This window comes from Ochotona princeps, chromosome 10, assembly GCF_030435755.1.
Source record: "Ochotona princeps isolate mOchPri1 chromosome 10, mOchPri1.hap1, whole genome shotgun sequence".
Lineage (NCBI taxonomy): Eukaryota > Metazoa > Chordata > Mammalia > Lagomorpha > Ochotonidae > Ochotona > Ochotona princeps.
Window position 1 is genome coordinate 68,748,409 of NC_080841.1, and position 13,234 is coordinate 68,761,642.

At 40.5% G+C, this 13,234-nt stretch overlaps 1 protein-coding gene across 1 annotated transcript in view; it reads right to left on the reverse strand.

The window, feature by feature from the left end:
• Nucleotides 1–9,045: 9,045 nt before the first annotated feature.
• KIF5B (kinesin family member 5B) overlaps nt 9,046–13,234 on the reverse strand; it is a 44,095-nt gene continuing 39,906 nt past the window's right edge. The window contains exons 25-26 of the mRNA XM_004588452.3: nt 12,994–13,132; nt 9,046–11,099 (exon numbers count right to left, since the gene is read on the reverse strand). Coding sequence (XP_004588509.1) covers nt 13,005–13,132 — 128 coding nt within the window. The 3' untranslated portion in view covers nt 9,046–11,099; nt 12,994–13,004. The remainder of the gene's footprint in view (nt 11,100–12,993; nt 13,133–13,234) is intronic.

Below are 13,234 nucleotides of genomic sequence, written 5' to 3' on the forward strand. Positions count from 1 at the left end.
CCATGAAGTCAGGGTCCATGTAAGGACAACATGACTTTGCCTTGAACATCTGTTTATCTCTTGGTATTTTTTGGTTACCTAACTACTTCTCCTGATGAAAAGTTTTTTTAAAAACTTCTGGAGGAAAAAATAAAAAGGACCATATCTAGTAGGAAAAGAATGCTAATTAAAGCCAAGTTCTTTAAAACCTATCTTCTTAGGTTTATAGGAAACACTTTATACACCATCTGAATATGAACATGTAGCAGAGCTTCACACAGAAGAAACTAAGTTGTAAACTCTGAAAATTGAGTAGCTAATATAAATGTTGATTCACCTCAACTGAAGTGCTCATACCTGCTGCTATTTTCAGAACTTAATAGCTACCCTGGGACGAATTACTCATAAAGTTGAGTGGGATTTTCCTAGGATGATTGTCCTAATATTTCAGAAAATTCCAATTAGCAACAAATTACCATTCTGCCATGGTGATTATCTGCCTTCTGTAATGAAAGTAGGAGACCCGATTAATTCTGAAGGTGCTTTCGAGAACTACATAGCACAGTGAGCAGTGATGCACTTCTGATTACATCTGTAAGAGAAAATGATGCCCAAGGAGTTAATGGAATCCATGCAGAGCCAAATCAAAGACCTCTAAATATACCTTTCACCTCATCATAGGTTCCACATTGCCTTTAAAGGCCTTGAAATAAAATCTTTTACTTAGAATTCACTACTACTTATTAGCAGTTAACTCATTTACATGTTGCTGATTATTTCATCTTAACTAATTATCATTTATATTTACAAAGAATCTCATATCCTAACATCTATTGCAGTTGACTGAGTTTTCTTGAAGACTTATTTATTTTATTGCAAAGTCAGATTTACAGAGAGAAGGAGAGACAGAAAGAACGATCTTCCATCCGTTGGTTCACTCCCCAAGTGGCCACAATGGCCAGAGCTGAGCCAATCTGAAGCCAGGAGCCAGGAGAGTCTTTTGGGTCTCCCATGTGGGTGCAGGGTCCCAAGGCTTTGGACCATCCTCTACTGCTTTCCCAGGCCACAAACAGGGAGCTGGGAGGAAAGTGGAGCAACTGGGATTAGAACCAGTGCCCATATGTAATTCTGCTGCATTCACGGTGAGGACTTAAGCCACTGGGATACTGTGCCAGGTCCAGTTGACTGAATTTTAAATATTTTTGGCCTTCGTTATATAATTTTCATATATAGATAGCTTTTTTGAATCTATCTATCAGCCTTTCAAAGCAATGAAGAAAACTGGGTGAATAGTTACTTATTCACACAAACTTTCCTGTCACCTTCAACGCCATGTAGAAGTCCCTGTTGGTAACTACAAGGGACTGAAGTAATATTTGTGTTGGTGGGTGCTTTGCAGAGAGTAGCAACAGCTTGTCCAACCTGCAGAGGAAACAGAATAGATTCTCATCTCTTCCCCAAAGTTAAGCTCCGGGAAGCCCAGAGTGGCTAGGTTCGCTGCAGCTATTGCAAAGCTCATTGGGTACAATGAAATGCAAATGGAGTCCTCTGAGTGTGACCAGTTCAATGCTACTTTGGAAACCCTTGGTCTGTATTCCAGCTCCAGGAAACTCCATTAGGAAGTGGTCATAGCATATGGTCACTAGTCTACATAGAGAAGAAAAGACTTTTATGTATCTTAGCAAGGAAATAAAGCATAAAGCAGATTGATAGATTTTATTACAGAAAAGTTAAAAAACATAGGCAAGAAAAATTAATAAAATCAAAAAGCAAATAAAAATAATAGAAGATATTGTTGATGATGAAAGATTAAGGATAGTGTTTTCATACATAGAGTTCTTTATGATTTACTGTTAATATAAGTTTCTGTTTCTTTTTCCTTTTTTGGGTCATGCTGCCTTTTCTTTTCTTTCTTTCTTTCTTTCTTTCTTTCTTTCTTTCTTTTTTTTTTTTTTTAACAAAGTCAGATATACAGAGAGGAGAGACAAAGAGGAAGATCCAAAAACTTCCTTCAGGTCCCCCACATGGGTGCAGGGTCCCAACGCTTTGGGCCGTCCTCGACTGCTTTCCCAGGCCACAAGCGGGGAAGCTGGATGGGTAGTGGAGCTGCTGGGATTAGATCCGGAGCCCACATGGGATCCCAGCACGCTCAAGGCGAGGACTTTAGCCACTAGGCTATTGTGCTGGGCCCCAAGGGTCACTATGTCTTAGAGGGTATTCACAACAGGCCAGAGTTTGATGCATTGTTGTAGGCTATCCTGTAATACACTTGTTGCCAGAATTAAGCTGGCCTGAGGCTTGGTGATAGAATTATTCGCATTTTTACCAATAGGAGTAGGACACTACCAAAATCTGGAGAATGTATATGTTCAGGTCAGCTTTGAAGGACTTGTGACATGAGAACTGAAGTTCTCACAAGATTGTCTAAAACAAAACAAAAATGACAGCACAGCCTCATGTTTTTCTTATTGAGGTACAGAAAATCATTGTATAAGTGTTGAAGGCCCAATCAGAGAGTCACGAAGCTAATATTTCAAATGAAGCTTCCTGGGGCTGGTGTGGTAGCATAACATTCTGCCTACTGCCCAGATATGGGTGCCCATATGAGTCCCAGCTACTCCACTTCCGATCCAGCACTCTGCTTATGTGCCTGGAAAAGAAGTAGCGAATAGACCAAGGCTTTGTGCCTCTGCATCCACATAAGCACCCCAGGAGAAGCTCCTGGCTGCCCAGCTCTGGCTCTTGTGGCCCTTTAGGGAGTAAGCCAATAGATGGAAGATTTCTCTGTCTCTCCTCTGTGTGTGTGTAACTCTGATTTTTCAAGTAAAATACATAAATCTTAAGACAAAAAGAGGCTTCTTTTGAGTAATAAATAAAAAGGTAAGAGCTTTGTGCTATGGTTTGAAGGTGTTCCCTGAAGTTCCTCTGTTGGAAACTTGCTCCCCAGTACAACAGTGGAGCTAGGAAGTCTGTATTGTGAGTGTATTCATGTTATCAACCAAGGAGTGGGTTTGTTAGAAAAGCAAATTTGTACCCTCTCAGCACTCTTGGACCCTCACACAGTGTGATGCCTTTGGGTATATTAAGATGCCGCAAAAAGATCCTTACCTGATGTGGTCCCTTTTGCCTCCAGAACCATGGTGCAAATAAACATCTGTTCATCCATTACCCTACCCACAGGATTTTGTTTGAGCAGCGTAACATTGAGACGCCTTGTAGCAACATTAGGTTTCTTTCTGTTACGACATTGTGGGGAAACAAACGGACATATTTTCACCAAATTTGGACATGTACTGGGGGTGATCTGATTTGCAACCCAGGCCGTGTGTTATATGAAGAAAATCAAAGGAGATGGAAAGTTCTTCTTCAGAGCAGCTGAACCCAAGACCCGAGTATGAAATGAGGCAGTTGGGATGTCTTTTGGGGTCATATGCATGGTACTAACACCAGCTGAGCTGGCCAAGTGTTGCGAAGACCCAGTGAGATCATCTGTGTGATGTGTGGAGCACAATGCTAGGCACAGCCACGTATACATTCAGTTATTCAGGAAAAGTTATCTCATTTTATCAATTTTATTCAGCACTGGGAATAGAGCAGTGAACAAAATGCAGTCCATCCCTAACCACTTAGTGCTTCCAGTCTCCGGACACACAATGAGCAATCACAGAAGGTGAATCATGTGTCCCAAAATAAATGTTTAGGGACCAGCATTGTGGCACAGTGGGTTAAGCCACCACCTGTGATGTCAGCATCCCATATGAATCCTGGTTTGAGTCCCAGCTACTCCACTTCCAATCTTGCTCTGCTAATGTATTTGAATCCCTAACACCCATATGGGAGAATAGGATGGAATTCCTGGCTCCTAACTTTGGCCTGGCCCAGTTTCAGCCATTGCAGTCATTTAGGGAGTGAATCAGTGTATGAAGATCTCTGTCTCTCGCTCTCCTATCTATCCCTCTCTGTGTGTAACTCATTCAAATAAATACATATAAAAAAAGAGGAAAATCCACCAAAGTACCCATTTTCTAGACCTTCAGCCCATACCCTGTATTCATCAGAGAATATTTGCCAAGCTAGCAGATTTAAAAAGTATCTGGTTTCTAAATATTGCATTAAAAATATTTATTTTATTTATTTGAAAGACAGAGTTACTTCATCTGGGTCTCCCACATGGGTGGCTGGAGCTCAAGCACTTGGGCCATCCTCTTGCTTTCCCAGGTGCATTAGCAGGGAGCTGGATCAGAAGTGTATCCTCAGAGACACAACCTAGCACCAGTATGGGTGCAATGCTCTACCCATCATGCCACAAAGCCACTCCCAGCTTTTTCCTTTTAAATCATAACCCTAGATGAGACACCTGTATTTTAGCTCTGCCATTACACACTAACAATAGCAAACGCCTGCAGGTGTTCACCTCCGTCTGACTTTGGGGCCTTCCACCACTAGTTTTCAGAGCCGTACTTTGGCCCAGAAAAGATACTGTCTTTGGTATGCATTGATTCTGGATGTTAGCCCCACACCCTCAGCCCCTATCCCGGTAACATCTCCAGGGGCACCAGTTTCTACAATGCCTTAGCCTTCTCACATCCTCATAATTTGCCAATTTTCTCTGTCCTGGAGAAGATACTCTGCGAATGTGAGTCTGACTCCAACACTTTTCCTATTTTAACACTGAGGATCTGGTTAAAATGCAGATAGTGATTCAGTAAGTGTTGTGGGTCCCTGTTACTGTGCAACAGGTCAACCCCAACACAGGAGCTTACAATAGCCCTTAAGCGATCCAGCTTCCTGCTGATGTAGACCCAGGCAGCAGTCAGTAACGGTTCAAATGCTTCTGTCCCTGACAGCCCCGGGGAGACCTGGATGGAGTTTGTTTCTTCTTGTTTTCAGCGTGGCTCATCCACAGCTGTTTCAGGCATTTTGAAAATGAGCCTGCCAATGGGAAATCTCTACTTACCTATTTCTGCTTCTTTTTGTTTCAAACCAGTGGATGTTTGAATATTTCTTTACTTGAAAAGTAGAATGACACACAGAAAGAAAGGTCTTCCACATACTGATTCTTTCCGCTAGATGTTTGCAAAGGTCATGGCTGGGTCAGGCTGAAGCCAGGAATCAGGCACCCAATCTCGGTCTCCCACATGGGTGACAGGGGCTCAAGCACTTGCGCCATCTGCTGCTGCTTTCCCAGGAGCATTAACAGAGAGCTGGATCAGAAATGCTACTGCTAGGACTGAAATGAGTGCTTACGTGGGATGTTGACATCATAGAAGATAGCCTAACCAGCTGTGCTACTACGCCAACCATGTGACTATGCTCCTACAGCACATATATGTGATCATTACACCGAGCCATGAGAGTATATTTCAGAAGACATGCAGTGCCAGGAAAGTGGCCAAAGATGCCAGGCTGGGAAGCCACCAGTTTTTCTGCAGGCCAAGCGATCCACGGAGCTGCTGTCAGACATCAGAGTGAAATTAGTTTTCGAGATGCGTGTGGCGTCAGAGGTGGGAAAGGGAAGAATGTGATGGGGAAGGTCTTTGACAGTTGTCTGTGTGTCCGGGCTCTGAGATCTGAATCTCAGCTTTCCTTTTCCTTGACCCTTCCAAAGTTGGATCTCCAGTCCTGCCACTCTGCGAGGGTTCTGGGAAAAGTGCTAGGCAACAGAGTTCTGCGAGTCCAGTGGTCTAGTAGAAATGAAGCAGTTAGGATGCACCGGCTCTTGCAGCAGTCCAGTGTGGGAAGAAGTCCTCTGCCCAGGTGCCAGGCCAGACACCAGGCAGAGGCCGTGTCCAGGAGACACAAGGGATTCGGGGAGAAGTCGCTGACAGTCAGCAGCTCTGTTGCAGATCAGAGACCCACCTAGTTCCGCCTTCTCCTGCCGGCTGCAAGCACTTGCATCTGGGTTCCCGCCTAACAGAACCGGAGACTCCTTTTTGCATTTTCAGCTGGATGTTCTCAGCCCAAAACTACGGGCCTTTGTTCATTCTAATTCGCCTACATCTGCATCAAACAAAAGTTCTTTCTCCAAGCAATGTGGCAAGGGCTTGCGTACAATTGCAGTGATTGTACAGAAAAGCTGCGTGTCCAGCTTTTTATTCAGAAAGGAAAGAATCTATCCAAGATGTTCATGTGGGTGTTTGCTGTCGCTTCTATTTGCTGATGTCTTGTCTATCACTCTGGGAAACAATGAGCATTCATTGGCCCCGGCTGCAGTTTAATTACATGATTTTGTCTTGCCAATGGCTTTGAACTAAGTGGGTGAAACAATGACTGGATTTCTTGAATATTTTAAATAAATGTCCTAGGTTCTAACTTTTTACCTACAGGGGAGAAGCATCAGAACATTTCTGATGTCAACATCATTCTGGGAAGCCAAACATGAAGGAGGAATGTTAAACAGAGGCAGGTAGGCGGTGGGACAATGGCCTGTGGACAACGATGGGCACCATGTATCACAGAGGTCCCCTAACATTACAGTGGACTTACCTAGTGATATAGCCAGCTTGACATCGGAGCATGCACAGCGACACATCTATGATGCCAATGGTTACAGGAGTAGAGCACTGATGACTCCATATAGTACATAACACTGGAGAACAAGTGATTGTGTTCCGTTTTGTTTACCATATTCTACTTCTTTCACTACAGCGTACTCCTTCTACTAAAACTGTTAGCCTAAATACCATTTTAACCACCATGAAGCAACTAACTTAGGGCCTGGACCTTGCCCAAAGAGTGATACAAAATTCTCTTGGCTACAGCTGTACCATCTGCAGCTGGACTGAGGACTGACTGGGCAAGCATTCTGATGAAAGGTGAATCTGGAGGTTTGGCTTTTTCATTACTTGTGATCTCAAATGTGGTAAAGTCCTTTACTCCATGCGTCACTGGAGCCAGCAACACTGAAGCTCTTGGGCTGTATGGATGGACTCACATCCACTGCCCACAATAGCTTGTCTGCCTAAGAACCTAAATCCTCACAGGTCTCACCTAACTCCCTTCTGTCCTTTCACAACCCATCCCTTAGAGGGTAATTATTTTCTTTCCACATTTTTTTTTTTAAATATTTGAAAGTCTGAGTGACAGAGTGAAAGAACACAAGTTCTTCCATTTACTGGTTGATTCCTTCTGTATACACAACAGCCAGTGTGGTGCCATTGTGAAGCTTGACTCCATCACAGCTTCAATGTGGGTGGCAGGGACCCAAACCCAGTAAGCTGTAACGGAAGTAGAGTAAGAGGCCCAGTGTGATGGCTCAGTGGCTAAGACCTCTCCTTTCATATGCCGGGATTCCTTATAGGTGCTGGTTTCTGTCCCAATTGCTCTGCTTCCCATCCAGCTCCCTGCTTGTGGCCTGAGAAAAGCAGCAGAGAATGGTCCAAGGTCTTGGGACCCTGCACCCGCATGGGAGACCTGGTTCCTGGTTCCTGATCAGCTCAGCTTTGGCCACTGCAATCACTTGGGGAGTGGATGGAAGATCTTTCTGTATCTCGTTCCCCCTGTAAATCAGCCTACTACATCCTTAAAAAAAAAAAAAAAAGGAATAAGAGTGGGCGACATGAGCCAGGCTCTGACAATGGGTGTAGCTGTCCCAAGCAGTACCTTGAACTTCCTGCACTGCAACATCTACCGTATCTATCTATTAATTCGGGCAAATTTTTGTTTCCATTTGTAATCTCGAAAAATTGAAGACACATAGGCCAATTAAAAGATAACCAAAGACAAAGAGAAAAAAATGCATAACAGGTTATTGTTGGAAGATTAACTCACACTTGCAAACAAAGGGAAAGAAACAAACACCTACAAACTGCACCACTGGCTCACTGTAACAGAAGATGGTTTTCGCCTCTGCAGCCGACAAATGAAGGACACGACAGAGTGAGAATAGGGTGTTCTGTGACCTATCACATCAATGGTTCCAGGCAGGGATCACTAGTGTTGACTGCCAACCAAGTACAACTAGGAAAACCACCACTGCCACCACTGTGGCAATGCTGTCCTTGGCAGAGCAAAACCAGCACCTGCAGCTGATGATGTCTGTGGACCCAAAGCTAACGTGCAGGGTAATGTATTTGAAGGTGCCAAAATGAATTGGCTAATGCTGGGAAACAGCCTAGCAAACAGTCCAGTTGTGGAACTCTGCAATCTCTGGGCTTTAATCAGATTTTGATTCAAAGAGTTCAAAAAAACTAAAAATTTGATTAGATTATGGTTTAATGATATTTGTCATGTTATAAGGCATTCCAAACGTTTAAAAAACCCCAACCGAGACATTTATGAAAGCAGCAACCTATGGTGCTTGGGTTACTTCAGAAAGCAAGGAGTGGCACGAGCTGCGTTGCGGATAAAACAAGATCAGCTGTGCCTGCTGCAGCCCAGTGAAGAGTACTGCTGTGTTCAGGATGTGCTTTTATGTAGATTAAAATCTCCCACACTAATTTAAGTAGATAAACACTAAAACAACAAGCTAATTACTCTCGGGCTTAGGGACAGTCTTGAGTCTGCAACTGAGCTTGAGCGGTCACTGAGGAGACATCAGAAGCACAAACTCCATCTCTACTCTCACGCTGGCTACCAACACAGCACTCGGACTCAGGCATGCAGACACACAGACCGCACTGAAACAAGACAGGAGGGATGGAGGGCTCCTTTTTGCCTCTTAATCCTTCAGCCTATGTATTTTAGCACCTGCTGTCCAAGGGCTGCAACACACTAGGAAACAAAATTTATGTGAATGATAACATATTAATGACCGTGCTAGCAAGACAGAGGGTTACAATTCACTGTGCAAACACAACCTAATATTTTGAGGAAGTTTTAAGAAAGCCACTACATTTCAAAACATTTTTTTCTTTATTTAAACATAAAACAAATTTACAGCATGCAGGTTAACTTAAAAGTTATATGGTGTCTTCCCAAACCAGTATCTTTGAATGTATCTTTAAGCACTGAAAACAAACCAACATTTTCCACAGGCAGACCCAGACTCTCTGCTGTCATCTCATGTCAGATCGAGAGTGATGCACAGTAGTTAGTTTTCTTAAATTAGGCAAATAATTTAATTGATCACCATGAATAAATACTACTTTTATTTGAGTTTGTCTTCTGAACCATTTACCAATACTATTAAGATAAATGTCAATATATCCAGACCAAAAGAAAAAAAAGACACTGCAAATTGAAGTGTCGATACTGTAGATGATCAGAAACTGTCATGTATAAAAGTAAATGCTGTGTTTAATGCCTATTACAACAAAAAGCAGTTCATGGAAAACAAATTTAGGAAATTTAAGGTATACTTTATGAAAGTTTGAAATTATGAATAGAAAAGAACCATTAAGGTACTTAAAACCTAACATTGTGTACTCGGAACCACATGCTAGTTACAATTCATTGTTACACAGCACCGATACCCAGGATACATCAAACTACCACATTCAGATAAAAGAAAACAAAAATTCCGCTGCATTTAAGAATATTGCTAAAGAAGCAAGTTTTCATGTGAAAACAAATAAATGTGAATGCAGCCAAGTGTTGCATCACTTAGAGATCCATATCACACAGAGGCTATCGCACATTATTAACTACATTAAGGTTTCGTCTCAGTTTTTGGAGTGTGTGATCAATTTGAAAAGCAACACAATCATTTTAAAGGTTCAAGACTACCGCAAAGATTTCCGACTGTTAAAAAAATAAATAAATAAATTTATTTTTAAATCAAAATTATTATAAAAGTGGAAATTACAATAGTTAAGGAAATAGAAAAATAAGCCAATTATCATCTAGATCTTCTAACTATGGCTCCAAATTTATTAATACAAATATCTATGTATAAAACTTTTTCAAAAAGTTAATCCTGTCTGCCAAATCCTAACACAGAACTTTCCAAGTTTCTCTTCTACTGAATGAATAACCTTAAATTCCCACTCTCTGTGACTTTTTGCCAATATAGTTGCAGTCACACCCCCAACTGATGAAGCAAATATTGAAATCTCTATTACGTCTATAGTTTTCTAAAATAAACTGTTGACTTAGTTTAATCATTTGAGGAGGAACTGGTTAACAACAGATATACACTTAGTATTATTAAGGGCTGTGACCAACCAAATTCCAGGATTAGTGACTCACAAACAATTCTAGACTAAACAAAACATACACCATCATGTATGACTTATAAACACTTGAGGGATTTCAGACCAAAATTTACCTACATACTTAATCCACATCATGTATCAGTCCTATTAATATTGTTCCTCAATTTCCAAAGGCTATGAATATAGATCAATGCAATTTTTAATACATAAAGCTGTTTTTACAATTATTTTGACTCAGTTTACTGTATTGACAAATTAGTAACTGTCCAATTCTTGCATTAGTTAGCAAGCTCAACAGAATGAAATGAGGTATTTTCATTCCACCAAGAGAAGCACAAAATCAGGAAGAAGACACTTTGCTTTCCAAACTCAGCAACAGGCATTTCATGAGATGACAATAAAGTGGCCTTGTTCAATCTCAAACGCCTAGTTAGCCAGTGTAGTTTCAGTGCGCAAACTTCAGAAACGATACAAGAAACTGTAGCCCAGGCATCATCAGTTCAAGGGCTTTTCAAATATAGTACTGACCTGATACATTTTGTGGGCATGTAGTGTTGTAAGTGGTACAATTTAAGACATTTAATCTAAATGTTCCATTTTCCCTAAGAAAAATAAAAAGGAAGACGTTTTAATAGAAAAACAAGAAGCAGTAGCAGCTAGGTAATTTAAACTGAGATTAAAAAATAAACATACAACACGCATACACACAAAGCACAGTCCTGTCAGGTAGAGTTAACTTGGCACAGTGAAGACTAAACCGAAGACACGAAAGACAAACTGTGTAATAAATAGGGCCACAGTTGTAAACTGGTGTTTTCCTCTCTAAGATGCCCGAACTGCACTCTGGTTGTGTTGGGAAGCAGCAGAGTTTACAAGAAGAATGGGCAGGAAACAGCTGTACAAGCCAGGGATCATTTATACATTTTTTAGAAAAAAGTTTTAATTCTACAATCCCAGGGGTAGAGGTGATAGTCACTGAAAGACTCGGATACTATGTCCTTTTCATACTTCAATTATTTTCAACACCTGAAAATGGCAGAAAACAAGAAAATGTTTTTAGTTTGACAAAACTCAAGTATAGGATCACCATCAACATTTCCAACAATGGCTTTGGCCACTTTCTCCCAAAACAAAGAAGCAATATTATAGTACTTGATTTCTTTTTCATTTATGCACCTTCCCAAAAGGAAGTATAGTTTAAAACGAATTCAGTCCTTCCTTTACCTTACTAGCCTATACACTCAGAAAAAGTCAACATGTTCAAAATACTAATAGTTAAGCCACAAATTCATCCTAAAGCTTTAACACTGCATACCTTTTAAAAGTGAAAATGAGAGACTGTTTTTTAAAAAGTCCCCAAGTTTTTAACAGTAGAAAAGTGAGAATTCAAACTCAGATGGGATTTTTAAGTCCATGTTTTTAGTTACAACACTCTCTTTGAATAATGCTATACCACATGGATAAAACATGCTATTAAATTGCTGGAAATGTGAATATTCTAGAATATGCCTTATCTTTCTGCATGAAGTCATAAGCAGAGCTTATGTAAATAAACTGGCTCTAGCATTTGGTTGAAACAGTAACAGTTAACCCTCTCAGAATAATCCAATATTTTTAATTTCCAAAGCACCTGTATATGAGCTTTCCTAAAGACCTGAAAAGATTCTGCTATATGATGACATATTAGTCACCAATTTACCATCATATTATAAAAGAGAATTCCAGAAAATTAGATCCCAAGCAGCAAGAACAGAGTATGTATAGTAAGTTGCTCTTTCAATGGTAAACCAACAGTCTAAACTTTCAAAAATTTTAACATGAGTATGAAAGGCAGACACAGTCAACAGGCTGGGTATCTGAATGTTCATGCTCTGCTTTGTGATATTCCTTACCCCTCTAAAAGAAACTGGTATAACTTTAACAATGTGAAAGAAGTAAAACCCACAAATCACTTAGAAAAATTATCCAAAACAGGTAAACAGAGTTAACCCATAAAATAAAAAAGAAAAAAATTTTTAAAAGGAAAAAAAGACATAGGTAGAAAAAAAATTTAACTTCACTGATTAACTAGACAGATACTATTCTTTTGGCCTATTACATACATAATATTAAAATTTTCAAAGCCAGCAAGAATATAGCAATATTTTGCTGTATTCACAGACTATTTTTTTTTTTTTGCAATTTTTTCTAGAAAGCCAAGTGTTAATATTCACTTGGAGCCTTGAAAAGCCTAATATTTTGTAATTCACTGTGAACCTTGGGCAAATAATCTATAGTTTGAGGGAATATAAAAAAGACAGAACATTTTCTAATCTAAAGGTTAATATTTTGAAAATTTTCAAATATGAGAAATTAATATGATTACATGTCTAATAAAAACGGAAGTCTTAAAACAATGTTCTATTCCTTTGAGAACACCGATAACTATTTAGTAAAAATGAATCAGTATAGTATGTCAGGTTTAAAAAACAAATTTGTGGCATTTTAAGTTAACCCTCTACCTGCAGTGCTGGCATTCCATATGGGCGCTGCTTTGAGTCATCAATACAGCTCCCTGCCAATGGCCTGGGAAACCCGCAGAGTATGGTCTAAGTGCATGGACCCCTGAACTGACACGGATGATCCGAAAGAGGCACCTCTTCCCAGGTTCCTGGCTTCAGACTGGCCCAACTCCAGCCTTTCAGGCTATTTGGGGAGTGAGCCAGCAGATGAAGAGCTCTCTCAATCTCCTTGTAATTCTTTCATATAAAAATTAAGAAATCTTTAAAATACTATAATTTTGAACATATATTTGACTTGAACCATGAACACAGAAGAAACTATTAAGTTACTTTTATAATCATGTTAAGAAGAAAAAAAAAATAATATAGCTCAGCATGCTCCCAACACAGCCACAAGCCCACAGCTGCCAGCCACACACCGGTGGTAGGTTCACACTTGCTTGCTGCCGCCTCGCAGCGCCACAGGTTGGCTGTTCTGCACAAAGGCGCCACCTCCACGAATTGCACTTGGATGAGTAGGAGAAGCTGCTGGATGCTGCCCGGGACGGATGGGTTTAGCTAATGGGAAAAACAGAGAGTGACTTTAGAATAAAGCCAACACATGACTACAAGAAATTCCCAGATGTCTTCTTTTTCTCTTCTCTTTTTGGTTATATCCTT